The following is an 18,588-nucleotide window of genomic DNA, read 5'->3' as shown; positions in this document are numbered from 1 at the left end:
AGGCACCTGAGCAGGTTTAGGCTCCTGAGGTGAGGGCTGGAATGCAGTCTGGGGAGGCAGGGCAGATTTCTGGGGGCAGGGTAGGAGGGAGCACATTGGGGGCAGATGCTTCCCCACAGCAGCTCAGTGCCACTACCCCTTCCTGAGGCTGGGGGTGAGAGGGCTCTTACTCAGAGGGCTCTCCTGGCCCCCAAAGAGCCCTTGAGTTATGCAAACAAGAAGTGTGCAAACCTTAGCTGCTGCAAGCTCCTCTTCCCTGCACTACATCTCACCAGCCCCAGGAACCTCAACTTCGTGGCCATCTCACAGAAAGTAAAGCTTCTTCAGTCCCCAAAACACAGTGGGAAACATTCATGCTCAATCAGCAGGTGAAACTGCTGAGGGTGGTGAAACGGCAATGAATTTGCAGCAGTTTGGGGTGACGGGGTTGTCCCTGGGGCGTGCACATCCTGCTCTGAGTCAGGCTGCTCCCAAAACAGAGACATCTTTATAGAAGCACCTCTTCCAGAGAGCAGGGAAATGACAGAAAGGTGTGAACGTATGGGAATTATTACTATATTTGGACTTCAAAGCATCCCTGTGACACTTCAAGGACTAATGCAGAGGATATGACAACCTTGCAGCAGCTTCACATGGTCCTCACAGAAAAATGCTATCCTCTGTGTGAGCCAAGGCCTGTTCTTGGGGCACAGAAATATAAGGCAGAAGGAGGGTTAGGAGAGCCTTTCCCCTAGCACCAAGGGAGGGGATATTATCCACGATGGACAAAAATGCATTACTGGAGATGGACACAAAGACTTTCAATGGCTGCAGCAGTTCCCTGCAGGGCTGAGGTACAGCAAGATATGGTCACTTACACATGTACTGGCTATAGATAAAACTCACCCTTTGCAGGTTCCTCAGACTCCAAATTAGGCTTTACTGGAGCTTCTCCTAGAGGGAAGCTTCTGAATGTGGATCCAGGACTCCAGATGCCTCTGGAGATGCTCTGAACTGTCTAGTGGTAATTGTAGCTTTGAAATGAGGGGATGGAACAACATAAATTTCATAAAATCCCCAAGTAGATTATACAATTATCAGATTTATCTTCCACACAATGCTATCTCTACAAGGTAAAAAAGGGACAAACATTCGCAATGATAAAGAATTTTATTCTTAAATTCCTGAGGTTAAAAAAGGGGAAAAAAAGCATCAAGAAAAACATTCCAACACAACCATTAACATTTCTGTAACTGTACAAACACTGGTATACATGATTTTTCCCATATCTGGAGCAGGAAGTTTGATGTGAACAGGGCTTGCATTTCTTTGGCAGTTAAGACCAAAAGATGCTTTTGAACAAGTTACAACCTCAGTGATTGAGCATAATTAAAACTAGAGTGCAATTTCAGTTTTAGGAAGTCAGGCTTTTGTAGTTTTGCTGTTTTTTAATATGGTACACTCTTGTGCAATACCTCTTTCATTTTTCATACATGTTTCTTACATTGAGTAATGTTGAGTAAAGGAACACTGTCATTTTCTTGAAGAAGCTACATTCTTTTCTTTGCACAAACCTCTTTGTAATAAAAAAAATCTTACCCTCTACCTCTCCTTACTCTTTCCAGCACCCAGAAAAACATCTAATTACTTATGCTAATCACAATGTATAATCTAATTGTCCTGTGAATGTGACATCTCCTTCAATTAATTTCTTGATCAATTAAAAATATTTTTCTCTTTATTGCATTCCTGCAGATAATAAAAAGCCCAATTCAGCAAATCACCTGAGCACCTATAAATAAACAGATTTTTCAGCATTGCTGGCATAGCTCACATGAACAAGAATTTTATGAATGGAAGAATGAGGTACCTGAATGAAATAATCTCTTGCACAATTAAATAATCTCTTGTACAAGCCTGCCCTTGTGCAAAGTCCTTTATTGGAGTTTCAATGATTCCAGTAATGAACTGTCTGAGACATTTAAACAAAAGGTCTCTACTAATGTCAGGTTCTTTAGTGTCTCTGCACAGCCTCTTCCAGCAGTTATGATGGGATTACTGCTCCTGGAAAGCTTCTTTGAACAGCTGCACTCCTGTCCACTTGCACCTTACCAGCCTGATATTTCATCATTTTAAACTTTTTCTCCTTAAGGATTGTCTTTGGTCAGAAACAAACATTTTCTATTCATCTTTAAACTACAGGTTCTGACTCCCACTCTTAGTCTTCTTTCAGAGAGAGAGAAAAAAAAGCAATAAAATTATTCTCAAAGGGCAGGAAAACCTGAAGAAAAGGGACCATAAAGACTCAAATGCTAAATGAGAACAATGCGGTGGATTTACTCCACTTCTCCCAAACACAGGCTTCAGCCAGTCTCAGGACTGTCTACATGAGAGACCTCCACAGAAACAACTGGCATGCTACATGGAGACAATTATTTTAAGAGCTACATGAACAGGGGCTTAAAAATATTTGCCAGAGGATAAAAAAATGTCAAGAACTGGATGTGGAGAGAAATCAAGAGGCAAGGCTGTCATATTATTTTTAGTAGAGAGACTTAAAATACTTTTTAAGAGAGATGTGATATTTTGGCTGAAGATACTTGACAGTGTCCCTTTACCTTACATTTGGCATGTTAGAAAGATATCCCTGGTATTAGGGATTCTAAGTAAAATTAGTATTCTAAGTAAACAACAGCAAAATGTTTTTAAAAACCACACTTAAAAGCTTAAAAGAAAACTGCAGCAAACTTCAGTAACAGCTCAGTGAAATTGCATAGCATATGGTACACAGTACTCCATTTTTAAGCAATAAATAATCTCTTCTTACCTAATTAAATAAAAAACATAGCTTCAGGACTGAAATATGCTGTAATTCATGAACCGATCCACGCCATTTATTGCTCACATCAATCTCTCGTCCATCTCATTTTCATGCACACAACCAGGTCAGGGCTTAACTACACTGCAGCCTTCAGGAGCTTGCACCTTCCACTGACCACTCTGCCTGGCAGAGGGCTGGGAGCACACCAGCATCATGGGGAAAAAGGCAGCTGAAGGCAAGGGAATGCTATTGATGAGCCAGAGACCTAAATCCTAGGTGCTCCATGAAAAGTAGTCATTCTTTCACAATCTTTTGCAGGATCACTGTATTATAGACTGTTGACAACTGGAACAAATGATGAGCAACCTTTAGCTTTAACTGCAATTATTTTCTTTTCTATGATCAGGAATTTCCCTCTGCTTCAGCTGCTCCTGTGTAAATGTCCAACACTTGGTTTGTGATCTCCACCTTTTAAACAACGAGTTCTTTGGGGTGGGAGATCCCTTATGGGTATTGGATTGCACCAGCAAAACATAAACACCAGCTGGCCTCTCCTAACCACCTTCCCTAGCTGAACTTGTTCCTCCAATTTCCTCTTCTTGCTTTTACAAGTTGGCCCCTTTTCTCTCTCCAAACCATTTGCTGCAGTTTATGCTTGCCCTTTTTTCTTCTTCCCCCTCATGCTTTATTTTCTGTCTCCCACCATGACCCCTGTATGTCAGCTACAGCTGCCACCATGTCTCTAAAGGGCTCCTCACAGGTTTTGCAGTTTTCTACCAACTCCTGCACTAAAACCCTCCAGGTCTGAGGTTTCTTGGGAGAACAGTAACATGAGAAATCAGACACACCTAAATTATGAGGAGGGCTGGTTGGGAGAAAGAGCTTTTCTTCTTTCTCCTGCCAAATGTTTTGCCATTCTACTGGAAGACAGGTTTTTTTGTACAGAAAAATCCACTTTTGGGTATTTTGACAAAAAGCTGAAATTCTGTATGGAAAGCAGATGGTTTGCATAGAAATTTTGTATAAGCAAGAACCCAGTCTTCCCTTAAGAGGCAGCGCTAACAGCCCCCAAATCTGACATGGAAAGTTAGCAGTTGGATAAGGGCAACTGCAAGGCTTAGGAAAGGGACAGAATGCAGTAATACCTCTGGGAGGAGAGCTCACTAGGCCTGGATATGCATTCCATTTTGGATGGACGTTTTGAGACGCATTCAAACATTATTGCTGCCTTCCATGTGGTCTAGAGAGAGAGACGCAGCTGATCTCCTCAGAAACTGTGCTTTCCTGTGAATGCTGATGACTAAGGTGCTAAGGCAGGAAAAAGGAATGCTCCTCTTCCCAATATCACCCTGTGAGCAGTACTTTATTCCACAGGGGACGTTCTGCCCCTGCTGCTCACCGTAGGAACTGGGTTCCGTGGGCTAACGTAGAGTATGGTGAGCCAAAGTGAAAGGAGCTGCTGCTTTGTGTTTATTCTTTTGTAACTGGTATTCAGTGCCAAAGCATTGAAAAAAGCCAGTTAAGACTTACCAAATCTTAGCCCAGAATGTATAAAACTCCTATGGTTTGCTGCTTATAAAACTTGGAAAAGATAAAAAATTCTAGATGGATTACAATAATTGTGAAGGCTGAAGTATTGCATAATTGCTGCTCTGACTGTAAGAGCAGTACAGCAGAACAGAGATGGTTATGTTTACATCTCAGTGAAGAGATAAAAAATAGGCATTTTTCTTTAAATTTCCTTTTGAAGGATATTTCTGGAAGAAAAATAGCTCAATTTTCAGCAGAGAATTTCAGATTGCTTTTAGATACTCCCACATTTATTTTTCTCCCCACTGAAAAAATATTGGTTATTATTGACCTGTTAAACCAAACAACATGGCTTTTCAGCAATCTGTACACAGTACAGAACCATTAGTGTTCCTGAAAAGGCTTCTGATTTTAGTGTACACATCTCCTCTTAAGTGCATTAGAACTATTGCATAGTTTCAAAGTCTTCAAACACAGTGGTAATCAGAATGCTTACACATATACATAAATAATAGCATATCTTAAAAATTTAATTAAAAATACACAGTATAGTAAAGGCTATGGAAAATCACTTCCATCATAGATGACAGGTCGCTCAACAGCCAAGTGATAAAACACTCTTTTTGAGATAAATCTGTTAAGGAAAGAAAGAGAGCAAAAAGATCACATTAGCTGAAGCCAACAAAGATAGGATGCCTTAAAAGGCTTTCAGTCTTTCAATTCACTGTTGCCAAAAAGTATGCCTGTGTAAGGGCCATCAGGTTTGTTGTTAAAAAGATTACAGTCCTGACTGAACTGTCTTGGAATGAGTCACCAATGACTTGCTTACTTCTGTTAACCCTCCCAGAGGTTCAGAAAGAAGAGTAGAATTTTGCTGTAGGGGTAGGAAAAAAAAACCCCAAACAAGAACAAGAAGCAAAACTCAGTCTTGAAGACCTCTTGGCAAGTGAGGAAAATTTTCTTATACTTACTTCTGAATGGCAGAATAATGGTACATCTGATCAGTTCCACAGCCTGTAAAACCAAGCTTATTTCACCTTTCTAGGACCTACCTAGAGAATGTGTTGTCAAATATCAGAGTGTAGATTCCAGCGTTTCTGACTTTCACCTGTCCTCTGATAGTTTCCTTATGAGAGTTGCAGCGAGTCATAGGGATAAGAACCTGGAATTCAATACAAATCAAAATAAAGTTTGCTATTTGCCCTATAAATAGGCATTTTCTTTCAGAAAGCCTTGATTTCAGCCACCTTGAAACTCCCAAAGTGCATCTATGCCTGTAAAACTAATTACTCTGATTAGCATTAAAAACTCCCCCAAACTAAAACCTCACAGTGATACATCTGTTCTCCTTGAATTACATATTTACAGCACTAACCTATGACTATTCATCTCTGCTTTAGAGAGAGAATCAAATCCTTTCAAATGTTAATCTAAGAAACTTTAATAACTTAATCAAGTAATATATATCCAAGAGCATGATTTAGCTAAATATATCTTTTAATATATGTTTTTATACTCCCCGTGTTACAAAATAATCTTTCTCAGCAAATCTTAATTTTTTTATCTGAGCTTAAAGCAAAAGTGTGTGTATCTGTGGTTCTATGTGTCTTGCTGTAAAACTCTAGCACAGCTGTCAGAAGAGCAGCTGACATAGATCAAGGATGACCCTATTCAACACAACGTTTTACCACAGAAATATATCAAAACAAAAACAGCATTCACTTCATTCAGCTTTCAGATTAAGAAAAAAGAGATATTTTACATGGAGTTAATAACTGTTCAGTGAATTAACACACTTATTCCCCCAGTAAATCACAGCCACAGAGTTCACCCTACTCCAGTGAATTAAACCAACAGCTGCCCTGTCTTCAGCAAAACTTTGCAATTAGTTGAGTAAAACAGATTCACTTAATCTGTAATCCTCATGAAATATGGACAGAACATATAAAACCAGGCACTTTGGGCACTGGCAAAGATATTTTGCACACCATCCAGGCACTTAAGTATATGCTTCATTGTAAGAAATGTAGTTAAACCAAGAAATTAATCTGTTTCCCTGTGGCTTCCTCTCAAGAGCCTGACAAAACCAGCCTTAAAGAGTTTACAAACTAAGTGAAATTGAGAAAAAAAAAATTTGCATACTTGGACATTCAGTTTTTCTTACTAATACTGGGTGAATTTCAGATGCACCCAGTAGAAGCTACAGGGCTTTTCAACTCAACTTTTGCAGGCAACATTAAAGATGTAGCTTTGCCTTTAGCAGAACTGCAGCTTAACTGAAGAAACAAATCCTTAATGCATTAGCAAGTGGCATTCTGATGAAGACCTCCTAGCAATACTTGTCAATTCCTGTAGGCTGGATGAGTGTGGAGCAGTACAACCTGTATGGTAGTAAGGAGACAAAGGCCTTACTTTGCACTGATCCAGCGGCGTGTCTTCAGACTCTTGGTAGACAACGCTGAAGGATATGCTTTTGGGGTCTGACGAGAAGATCCAGCTGATTGTTAGTCCCATCTCTGTAACAGTGATGGGAATGATACTGTAGGTGCTGGATTTGATGAACAGCTCTCTGTTGCTTTCTCCAAAATTCATGATCTCTTCTACTGTAAGGGGTAATTTCATCCTGTGAGGGAGAAATATATGGTTACTTGAAGAGATCCAATCCACTTACTCAGACAAAACCAGTAATCACTGATTTTTATTTTCCATCTATTTCAAGTAGACTCCACAGTGTACTTGGGACACGTCCACAAGATGCATGAAAATTCAGCCTCATATGAAGGTAAAAACTACAAAAAAAGAACCTTCACTGCTCTGGCACAAGTGCATTTTGTTCACCTATTTATATCATGTCAACTGAAGAAAACCAGTGCTGGAATAAAGCTTTTTAGAGTTACTACAGATAAGAAAGGAGGGCTGCCCTCTACTGTTCTTTTTAAGCAAAAAATAAGTGACCTGGTTTATTCACCTTCCTAGTTGAATATGAAAATTTGCACAGGAAACAGGAGGCATCAGGACTACAGAGGGGACAGGTGGGTGAAATGTGAACAGCAGCTCTGTTCTGAAGTGCTTATTGCTACATGTGGGTCTTTACCCAAGCAAGCTGCAAAAAACCTGACTCAAAATACTTCCAGTTAGAAAGGAAATTCTTAGCATCTAGATGATGCAGAGTCCTACAGCATTAGATGAGCTGACTTCATTCTGGTATCTGTTTAAGACGGTGATCAGTGAGGCCGTGAAGCAGGAGAACACTGGTTACTTTCTTCAGGGGAAACCTGTAATTTCTAAGATCTGTGGGATCTCACCCACATTAGCCTAACTAAAACTAATCTCATCTGTCACTCTTCAGGCCAAATAAACTCTTTGCAAATCAATGAGATCAGAGTAAATTACAGTCCAGTCGTGTCTCAGGTGACCTTTGATTTTAATAATCTAAATATCATTCTTGGTTTTGCCTTACAGCCCTATGATTCTAGTTATTGCTTCATTTACCTGGATCTCTGAACAGCAGCAACAAGGTTGACACATGGACTGATTTATCTACATGCAGTCACAAGTTTAAAACTTGTCCCATAACTAAGGTGAAATTTCAAAGCTAGGTTTAAGGGGAGAGTGAGTAAAGGTGAATTTCTCTAAGTCATGTGCATTTCCACACATTGAATTCCATTCTTGGCTGTGCAAGTGACATGCTGTATCACTACTGCATGTTAACTAGGAATTTCAGAGCAGGACACCTGCAGAGAATTGTACACACAGAGCTTGAGCTGAGGCTTAGACAAACATTTTATGCTATGGCATGTATCAACCAGAGCAGGCAAAATAGATTCTGGGAAGCCACCAATAAATAACAGATACATTAGGCCATGAATTCCCTGCCTTTGGCAAAGGTCTAACTAGAGCTGCATCCCTGACTTGCCCTTGCAGTTTCTTTCAGACTGTTAGAACTGCACAGCCTTTTGTCTAAACCCTCTTCATGCTGACAGCAATTCCTGCAATAAAAATAGGAAATGTTTTCTCATGTGATGTGGACCTACATCTTTCCTGCTTATTTCCCAGTTGCACTGGGACTGAAGAGAGAGGACCTGGCTCATTGCTGCTGCTCTGTGTGGTTGATTTACACCCTCTCATCCTCCTCAGACCAAATTCTACCATGGGACACAAGTGAGCAGCTTTTCCAGGAGCCTGCAAGGCTTGTGCTCAAATAGCTGGTATCTGAGCTCAGCTTTCACCTATAGCAATGAAATTGTTCTGCTTACATAATTTCTCCTGACTTCAACAAGCATATCTCAGCATCTTGAGCAACTTGCCAGTCTTCAGATTCATCGAAAGTTGAAGAATTACCCATGCTGTTTCTAGAACAAGGAAAAGAAGGAAAATCATGATTCTCTGAGTAGTATGTGATAAAATACAGTCTACATGCTTATGCCTTCCTAAAACACAAATGTTTTGATAGTCCTGATACCAAATTCTAGGATTAGTTGGCCCATTCTAGTGACAAAACTGGGCAAAACCACAGCCCCCTTCTGCTCATCACTGTGCACAAATGTAAATCTGTTTTTATACCGGTTTCATGAACTAAGCAAAATACATAAATACAGCCAGAAAAATCTTTTCTGCAATCATAACATAAATTTCTTATTGAGATGATGACAGGTTTTGAATATTCTCTGGCAGGTGGGAACTTGAGGAGCAGACACAAGCAAAACAGTCTCCACTTGTCCCTTAAGTGTTTGCAAAAGGATAAGATGTCTCCCTGGATTTAATCTGTGAGGTGTTTTACAGACATATTATCTAGTTCCTTACTCTGACAATTGTACACAAAACATATTCTATTGCTGTAGAATTGCTACCATGTGTCTTCTTTTCGTACAAAAAATACTTCATGATTCGAACACAAACACACCAAAGATACTGTTACAAGATGACAAAGCAGGATGTTTCCTCCACACCATGATCTGTCCCAGGGAGCAGTGAAGCAGAGGGAAGAACCTGCTATCCACTCCTTACCTCAAAAAAGGTGTATGCTCTGGGTTAACACTGGAGTAGCACTAGGTATGAATTACAGGGCTGGACACAGAGAGAAGGATGAGTTTGAGAGTCAGGGAACAAACGCTGATAGTTTCCAAGTAAATTATAGCTTCTCTGACTGATTCTTGTTTTGTTCCTCTGCATTCCAGAAATTTGAGACAATTAAGCTGTCCCAGAAAAATGCCAAGGATTCTAATTTACAGGGAACCAGCTGGTTGGTTCCTTCCAAAAACCAGTGGACTCTACTAAAATATGTGCTTCTGAACCATCAAGTGCTGTAATGCCCCAAGAGAGCATAACTGCCACACCTGCTGTAGACCAATTCTCAAAATCAATGCACAATTTAGAATTTTCTTTTAAATCCAATGGGACATTGCTCTACAAGCAGTACTGCTGAGCAGAAGAGCATGAGAAAATATCTCCTTCAGGTTGTTATGAGCAGCATCTGAATATACTGTGTCACCAACATGCAAGCACATGCCAGTTTAGTGCAGTGACATCATGGTTTGGAAACTGGACGAATTTACTGTTATGACTGCAATTTAAACTGCACCCACTGTCTATACATTTCCTGAACTCTTGATATTACTATTCTTTTATTCTTGCAGTCTCTTGCATACCTCTTGACTTCTTCAGTCACACCACTACTGTTAATACCCTAAAGTGACAGCTGGGATGTGCATGGGAGACTCAAAGCTGTAATTAAGTGCCAAAACCTGAGCTGTAACCAGATACAAGGAATGTAGGCATGGAGTACTTACTACGTGTTGTTCCATAAAAGTTAGTACAACATCTGTGTAAATACTTACTGATACGAATAATTTCTTGTTAACTATCTTTATACAACTGGATAAGAAAATTGATTCTGGAAAAAAAAACCCAAAACCACAAACTAGAAAATGAAACTATAGCTTGTAAACCTACACATACATTTTGCTTGCATAGTGGGAACAGCAACCAGCTTCATGCTGTGATCCACATAAGTCTCCCATCCCAGCAGGTTAGCTACACAACTTTAATTTCACAGCCTTGAATTCATGCAGAGCAAGAGAACTACACAATTACAGGCTTTCCAGAAGTGTCAAACTCCATTATTTACTACACAACCCCATTAGAGTTCTTGATTTAGTCCATTAATTTCATCTTTCATTAGGAAACCTGAAATGTAAATTAAATCCCAGGACCAATATATTCACCACACATCTAAGGCTAAGGGAGTGTTAAGTATCCTGATTTGAGTATTTAAAAAAAAAAAGCCTATAATCACAAAGAAAATCCTCCTTCTCTTTATGATATCTCACTGAGTCTAACAGTCTAAACTAAGGTTTGGTAGGCTATAATATCAGAAACAGTATAATGATTCAACTGGAACATTTTTCCCCTGACAAGATAATTTATTCTTGCATGACCCACTCAGCCTTTGTGTTAGCACTAAGGATGTTCCTACAGTTTGCCAGGTCCCCAGATTATAAATATGCAGCCTCTGGTGTATCTATTTAAACAGTCTGTATTCTTTCACTTCTTCTTATTTTTAAAAATGAAATGAAGTGGGACAAAAAGCAGAAAGAACTGAAACATGGAAAAGACACTACAGCAAGTACAGAACAGCTCTGATTCAGCAAAGCCTCAAGACATGGATTGTTGGAAGCTGATAGAACACTCTGAAGAGTTATTGCTTCACGCTGGTCTTGTTCTTATGCACTTCCTCAGGCACCTGCTCTTGGTCACTGTCCCTAAGGTGGATGGCCTTGTCCACTGTGCCTGTTCTTATACATAGAAAGCATTTCTTACAAATGATACTAAAAATACTGAGGTCAACATCATAAATGGCTTGGGGAGTTAAAAGTTAGAAATCACTTTTAGAATTAAAACCTGAAAAAAATGGTTCAAATCTAGACTCAGCAATTTTCTGTTCTCATAAACACCTGAGCTCTGACAGCTGTAGCTACATGCCAGAGGTGTTGGCTTCATGTGGCTGAGCAGTGAAATCCCAGAAGCCATCTGCCTGTCAGCAGTGCAATGATTTCTGGAGAGAACTTCTGTCATCCAGGTGAGAGTCTTACCGAATTGTGTGAAAGGCAGAAACCTGAAACGGAGACTGGAGGCTGTACAGAGTCCCTAACAGCTGCTTAGCCCAGCAAACACATCTGAAAATGCAAAGAAACATCAAAGGCATTATGCTGAAGTGCACCAATGACTCCCTGGGCCTGCTGTTATCTAGCAGGTCAAACCCACCCCAGGCACCCTAACTTATTTATTAGCCTTCCTCTACAACCCAATAGAGAGCAGAAAAAATGGAAAGAGGACACTAAAGGATCAGAAGAAAGGATACCACAGACAGCCCTTCACATGGGCAAGAAAAGAGGCATCATTTGGGATGGAGCGAGGGTGATACAGAGCTCAAAGAGTTTTTAACAGGGTGCAAGACAGTGTCTTGCATGAAGGTGTATGGGTGGGAAAGGGATGGAAGTGTTGAGGGCAAACCCTGACACATGTTGACATGGCAAAGCATTACACAGACAATTGCAAAACTACACAGAAAAGATGGATGGACACGAAGATCCATCACTGTGTGCTATGGCTCAGATGCTTACTGCTATAAATGAAATCCCAGATATTTCTCAAAAAATTATCTATGACTTAGCTATGCTGCATCCTCTATGAAACAAAGAAAAACAACCAACAAACAATACAAAAGGACTCCCCTGCCTTAAAACTGTGTGAAAGGCAGAAACACTCTATTAGGGATTACCAGGGTGCTTTCAAGTCCCCTTCCCAGCAGGAGGCAGCAAACAGAAGACTGGAAATCAACACTAAAAATACTGACAAGCTGCTGCCAGTATAGCCCAAATACTGCAGCCTGTAGATCACCAAGGCTATAGCCACCTCTGTGGGTAGCACTAGTTAAGACACCTTTGAATTTTCTTTTCACAAAGTTCTTTAGAAGCTGTTAAGGGAAACTAAGGCAAAATTATAGGCGCGATACAGCAGAAGCAGTTTCTGGCCTGAGTTTACACCAGCATCCACCAGGAGCCCCATGTCCTTCCAGCAGAGCTGCTGCCCAGCCCTCCCTGCCCAGCCTGTAGCTCCACAGAGGCTGCTCCATCCCAGAGCCTGCACGTTCCCTGCAGCCAGGGTTGTTTCTGCACCCAAGGTCCTTCACAGATCTACAATCAAATGTTCTTCAGACTGACCCATCCAGGAATAAGAGTTACTCTCTCAGCCCACTCCTTATAGGGGATAAATTCACACAACCCATATGTTATCACACAGCTCAGCCACTGCTGTGTCATCCTCATACCTTATTCTGCACCTCAAAATAACTCATAAAAGCAGGTGGTTATCACAATGTATTGCTCCGCTGTTTGACAGGAACAATTTGTGAATATTTAGCACCTTGCTCTCAGTTTGTTTCTTAGAGGCAGAGAAATTTCTATCACATGCAATGAAGCACAAAGGAGAACTCAGTTTTTTAAGAGCATTACACAGCCTTACATTTCTCATGTCAGTAGTGTTCTTTCAATAAATGATGCTGCAGAAGTAAGACAAATTTGGTGGTGTTTTTTTTTTATATGCATTTGCAGACGCCAAACTCAAGCAGTCACAGATACAAGCTCACAGCACCACAAGTCAGAGTTCCAGAAGTACTCCAGCTATGGTAGCACAGGCTGCTGCAAAGATCTGCCTGCATGGGCTCATTTCTCTCAATAGTGTTTCCCCCTCTTGCAGAACCAGGGGACCCTTGAATTAGACCCTTGTACATTAGAACTCACTGGGTGAGGCCTTTCAGGCAATCTTGAATCAGAGGTGAGTTCTGCTAATCTTATGCAGAGTAATATCTTTTAGTAGCATTAACATAGTTTTTGTAGCTCAAAAGAGAGGGCATTTAGCTTTTGGGCTGAATCTTTAAAAGCCAATAAACCTATCTTACAAAAGACTTAATTTACCAGGTAAACAGCTTGCAAAGATTACTAGTCTTGGGGCTGTTACTTTATCTGCTGGCAACAGCCCTGACTGCAGGGCTGTTGAGTTAAGGAGAGGCTTAAGGAATTAAGCCTCTCCTTAACTTGGAGAGCTGACAAAGCAAAACCCCATCAACTCTCGCAAGGGAGTGTGATGGAAGGGGCTGACAGAGAATTGGTGACACCTCCCTCTGAGAGTAGCACAAATGTAGTGCATTAACAAAAATCCTCCATGTTTCAGTAAGTCACTTGAAATGGGGAAAGGAAGAAGTGCTGCCATCTGATGATGTGACTGACATCTAAAGAACAAGATGAGACTTAACTGAAACACAAGTCCTGAAGTACTCATTGAGTCTCAAATCCTGACTTTTGGGACAGGTCCAGCCCAAGCCAAACAACTCTGATGCTCAGAGTCTGCAACCCGAGCCTAAATGGTAAATTTGACAAAACAAATTTTATTTCTCTCATGGGTTTCCCCAGAAACCTCAATTCAAGCACTAAATCACTGATGTATTAGAAAGCTTAATCCTTACACTGTTTCCAGAAGCCTCTTTGTAATTGTCTTTTGAGTATGCTTTTGAGTCCCATAAATTACCATAAATCTGGTAACAGATGATGTGTTCAAATCCACCAGCTGCTGTGTTTTGGTCCTGACTGTCAAGACAATCCTCTTCAGCAAATAAATAGATTTGCCTTTGTCTGTCATGGATGCTTTACTACAACTCTCATCTGTTAGCACTTAGGATTTTGTCTGTCTCCTGGATGCATTAGGATTTAATTATCTGCTGAGTAAAAAATCTCAATATGTCTCCTTCCAGGCTGTCTTTAAAACGAAGGCAACATGGCAACTACAGATAATGCTAACTTTTATTACAACTTCTCCCTCACTCATCCCTATGAAAACAGAAATGAGAATTTTCATATTAATAAGAGTCTTCCTGCCACATATATATTTTGTTGTTTTCATCCTTGGCCTAGCAGGAAATGCACTGGTCTTTGTCGTACTAAGTTTCTACATGAAACTGAAGACACTGGCAGAAACTCACAGTACTTTTGCTGAACCTGGCTATAGATGACTGGATTTTTCTTTGGATGCTGCCACTCTGAGCATACTCTGCTGCTCAGGAGTGGATTCCAGGCACTGTGGCATGTCAAGGGGCTTGTATACACTTCACAATTAGAATGTTAATTCTAATGTCTATCACCATTGACCAGCTTATTGCTGTTACTTTTGCCGCCAAAGCACATGTGTCAAACCAAACAAATGACATGGGGCAAATTAATCTCTGTCTTGATCTGGGTGATCTCACAAGCATTTGCTGCACCACACTTTGTTTTTTGGGAGGTGTTAATTTTGATAAGGAAATATGTCAGGAAGAATACCCAAACTGTCACACAGAACTGGTTCTTGAGTGATCCAAGTGACTCTTGCTTATTTTATTCCCATGCTTGCCATGATCATCCGCTACTCACTAATTATTAAAACCTTACTGTGTGCTAAAAGTCTCCAAAAGAACAAATCTATAAAAATATTTTCTGTAGTTATCCTGTTTATTCTTACCCAGATACCCTATACTTTCTTCAGATTGATAAAAATCATAGACTGGAGCTTTAAATTGAACAGCAGCTTTGAATACGCAATTACCATAACAAAAGCTCTTGCTTATTTTTATGCCTGTCTTAATCCTCTACTTCTTCATGGGAATGAAAATCAGGAAGTACTAACACAAAGTTATTAAAAAAATCAAGATGTGCCAAATGGTAAGTTACAGCTCAACAGTGGCAAACCACCAAAGAGGAAGACTCTAAATCTTTTACTGCTTTATATAGTGCAGATGCCACAAACATGTACTCACTGTAAAACTGCCTAGAAAATCTGGCAACTATTTTTCAGCTTCTTTTCTGTTTGTTTGGTTTGTAAGTACTGATGTAGGGAGTCTGAGTGAAAGAGGAAATACCATTAGTAAAAACATTGTGATCAGCTTAGAACCAACCTATTTTCCTCATACTTTTTATTGCTTCCTGCTTTTTCAGTCCAAGCTGGTAACTGAGTTAACAGTGCAGATCTTCAAAAAGTATAAAAAACCAATGAGATAAAACTCCACTTTTCATGACATAAAGGTAATTTGAACTTCCTGACTTCCAAACCTCTTGCCTGCTGGTTTTCTATGAATGGTGTTTGTTAATGAAAGCTTTTATGAGTTGTTTGAAATATATTACATATTTTAGTTCAGCCCATTCATTTAATGAGAATTCCTGGATTTTAAACATATATACTCAATCTTCATGCTAGGTTTCATGTGTGGTGGTTTGGTTTTTTCGATGTTTTGGGGGTTTTTTTCCATCTAGGACAAGGTCTGTAGACAAAATCCTTTAGCATTCATCTAAAATTTCTGTGGTAAAACAGCGTTTTACCAGAGTTTATCTGCCTTTCACCTACCATCAGGTTCATGGTCTGAATGTCCCGTACACATCCCTTTATCTTATAACAGAGCTCATGTTGCCAGATTACCAGGCCCCTTGTGAACACCAGGAATATCATATCACACACACATGGGCTCCAACACTGAGCAGTGTTTCTGTAGATGCAAACTCTCACACCCTGATTCTCCACACATTCTTTGCATCATGACATCTTTCCAGTCTGTTTTTCCTGGCACCTTGGTTCCCTTGTCATTAGACTGCATACTCCTTGGCTGTTTTCCAACTTTGTTCCACCAGTTCTCCCTCTCCACCTCTGGTCTTTTCACCTCCCAGTTGGAGGGAAAAAGATGTGCAGGGGGCAGAAAAGTGTGCAAAAGCGCTTGCATAAAGTAGTAGAGCAGGTGTGGACACTGGAACAGGGAAAAGAAAGAAGGGATGTTGCAGAGGAGCAAAGGGAGGACTTTACACAGCTGTGGGCTGCTTGCAATAAAGGCAGGGTTGGGTGTGGCCTAAAGGGTCAAAGTCCTTTGCATTACACCTTTGAAACGCCAATTTTAACTGCTTCAAACCATTCTTGCAAAAACCATACTCTCTGGATGTTCCTTCATTCCCTATAAATACCCAGGCCTTCCTATCAGAGCACTGCAGCTCAGAGGAACCTGACCCTTTTTGGTAGCAGTTTGCCCATCTCACCACTTTTCCCTTTAGGAAACAGCTCCTGGGGCAACCCTTTCCTTACTCCACAATTTCTTGTTTCTCCCACAGCGAAATATCCTTAAAAACAAACCTAAAATCAATGTGGCGTGACTGCATGCGAAAAGGTGCCATCTCAACACACAGCTGCAATGCAGGCTTTGCCAGCACAGGGTGGCAAGAGGTACTCCTGTCCCCTCTCCTTCCTGGCTGGCTCTGCACAGGGCAGGGAGTGCTTCAGACCACATTCACTTCCCCCTTTCAGCTGCACTGCACCCTGCCCAGCCACGCGAGTTGTAATTAGGTCAGTACAGAGTGTTATGAGTCACCAAGAAAAAAAACAATCCAAACCAAAGCAACCACAATGCAGACAGGCTGAGATATTTTTTCTACCACTACCAAGGTGTGAATAAACTTTGTTCCTGTACCAGGCTAGTGGATACTTTGGGGTTTTTTCACTCTTCTGCTGTCTGTGATCTTGATTTTACTGCTGCAACATTTATTATAGGCATGTTATGCCTACAACACATAAAAATGGAAAGGCAGTGCACTGGTTTATCCTGAGGCCCTTTGTTTTATAGTACAATATGCAAATGCACTTTAGAAATAAGAGTTCAAAAATACAACACTTCAAAAGAAAACCCATGTGCCTTGAAGTAGCAGGATGTATCACAATTGCACAATTAATTTCAGCTTCTCACATTCAAGATTTTAATCAGGTTGGTCCAAACACACATAACAAGCCTGAAAGGACGAAGAAACTGCAGCTTAATCCTCACCTTTAGGAAATAGCTACTTCAAGATCAGCCAGAGTTATGTTGGTACAATTATCTCTCATTATTCTGCCACACACCTCTGCAGTTGATGACTAAGGTGAGTTTTAATTGATTCGCAACTGACCTGTACCAATAAAGGCAGACTCAAGATTTGCTATTATAAAAAAATAATTTTGTTTTAATTGTTTCATGTCACTTCAAGGAAAGAACAACAGTGACAGGACTAAGACACCAAGTGAAAAATAGAGTAAAAGTACAGCAGGCACCAAAGGGGGGACAAATAGGAACAGGAAATGTCCCTTAAGATAATTCACTGCTTTGAGGACCAACTTGCATTTTTATTCCAGCAAGGACTCACACCTAATATTCCAGCTATGGTCAGTGTGAAAAACTCTGCTGTCAGCCAGAGGGAGAGATCATAAGAAACTATGTCAACAGAGCATGTCAGTTGCAGATCTTCTACATCTCTTCCCTCTCCATCACTTTTAAAGCTCCACCAGCTGGTTCAAGTATCTGGCAAAACCAAAATAGCTTGGATTATTTTCAGCAGATCTCAATAAAGAAGTTTAGCCTGAAAACTGACTTATTTGTATGCCTTCCTCAGAACTGCATCTAGCAACCACAATCTTGGATCCTTTGTGTGTTTCCCAGACACTATATCTAAGCAAATTCTACTCCAAATATTCAATTTAATGCAAAGAGAACAGTATTGGAATGCCAGTGGAGACTACGTGAAGTTTCCACCTAAAAATCAGGCCACATTTAGCTGGACACTTTAGAAAGAGAAAGAATAAAGATGATAAGTCTCTATGAAGTTCAAGGTGGTCAGCCCAGTACAGCCAAGAAATCTGCAGCAATCAAATCAGTAGCTCAGAAAGTCACTCAACTGCAGGTCCTTGAACTGTGGGAGAAAACACTGTGGAAAGTTTTCAGAACATCTCTCAAGGGCTGCTGTCAAAGATAGGACAGAGGGTCAGCAGACAATACAGTGGCTCTGGCACATTTACTCACAAACAACCCAAGTATCTCATGCTGCACTTCCTGTTCCTTCCTGTGCTAAGTGACACTCAAACTTTGGGTACACAAGCTTTGAGCACACATGTACGCCTCACCACAGAAACAAGTGAGAAGACCTGTGTGTTGTCACAATCAGCACTGTGCCCTGCTGTTTTTCTTTAACACCACCACAGGCACCGCACCATCACCTGACCCACTTATCAGTTTCTAGATCTCACCCATAACACAAACCCACAATCAACAAGTCATCTGCAATGCAAGAAGGCCATTCTCCTCTCCAGTGCTCAGGCTAGTAAGCCTGAGCTTTCCAAACATTACAGGTGTCATAGGAAAGGGCAGGTGTCATTTGTGTTCTCTG

General features: G+C 40.6%; 1 protein-coding gene across 6 annotated transcripts in view; it reads right to left on the bottom strand.

The window, feature by feature from the left end:
* Positions 1–1,130: 1,130 nt before the first annotated feature.
* The window catches only part of FYCO1 (FYVE and coiled-coil domain autophagy adaptor 1), a 44,613-nt gene continuing 27,155 nt past the window's right edge, over positions 1,131–18,588 (bottom strand). For 3 of the 6 annotated variants that reach the window (XM_064416558.1, XM_064416597.1, XM_064416566.1), the window contains exons 15-19: positions 11,422–11,505; positions 8,587–8,682; positions 6,743–6,953; positions 5,383–5,492; positions 1,131–4,964 (exon numbers count right to left, since the gene is read on the bottom strand). In XM_064416558.1, coding sequence (XP_064272628.1) covers positions 4,889–4,964; positions 5,383–5,492; positions 6,743–6,953; positions 8,587–8,682; positions 11,422–11,505 — 577 coding nt within the window. In that variant the 3' untranslated portion in view covers positions 1,131–4,888. Of the gene's footprint in view, positions 4,965–5,382; positions 5,493–6,742; positions 6,954–8,586; positions 8,683–11,421; positions 11,506–17,339; positions 17,727–18,588 lie in introns of those variants that run through there. The other 3 variants (XM_064416577.1, XM_064416604.1, XM_064416587.1) reach the window with 2 other exon arrangements.

This window comes from Passer domesticus, chromosome 1, assembly GCF_036417665.1.
Source record: "Passer domesticus isolate bPasDom1 chromosome 1, bPasDom1.hap1, whole genome shotgun sequence".
NCBI lineage: Eukaryota > Metazoa > Chordata > Aves > Passeriformes > Passeridae > Passer > Passer domesticus.
This window is presented reverse-complemented; position numbering and strand designations above follow the sequence as displayed.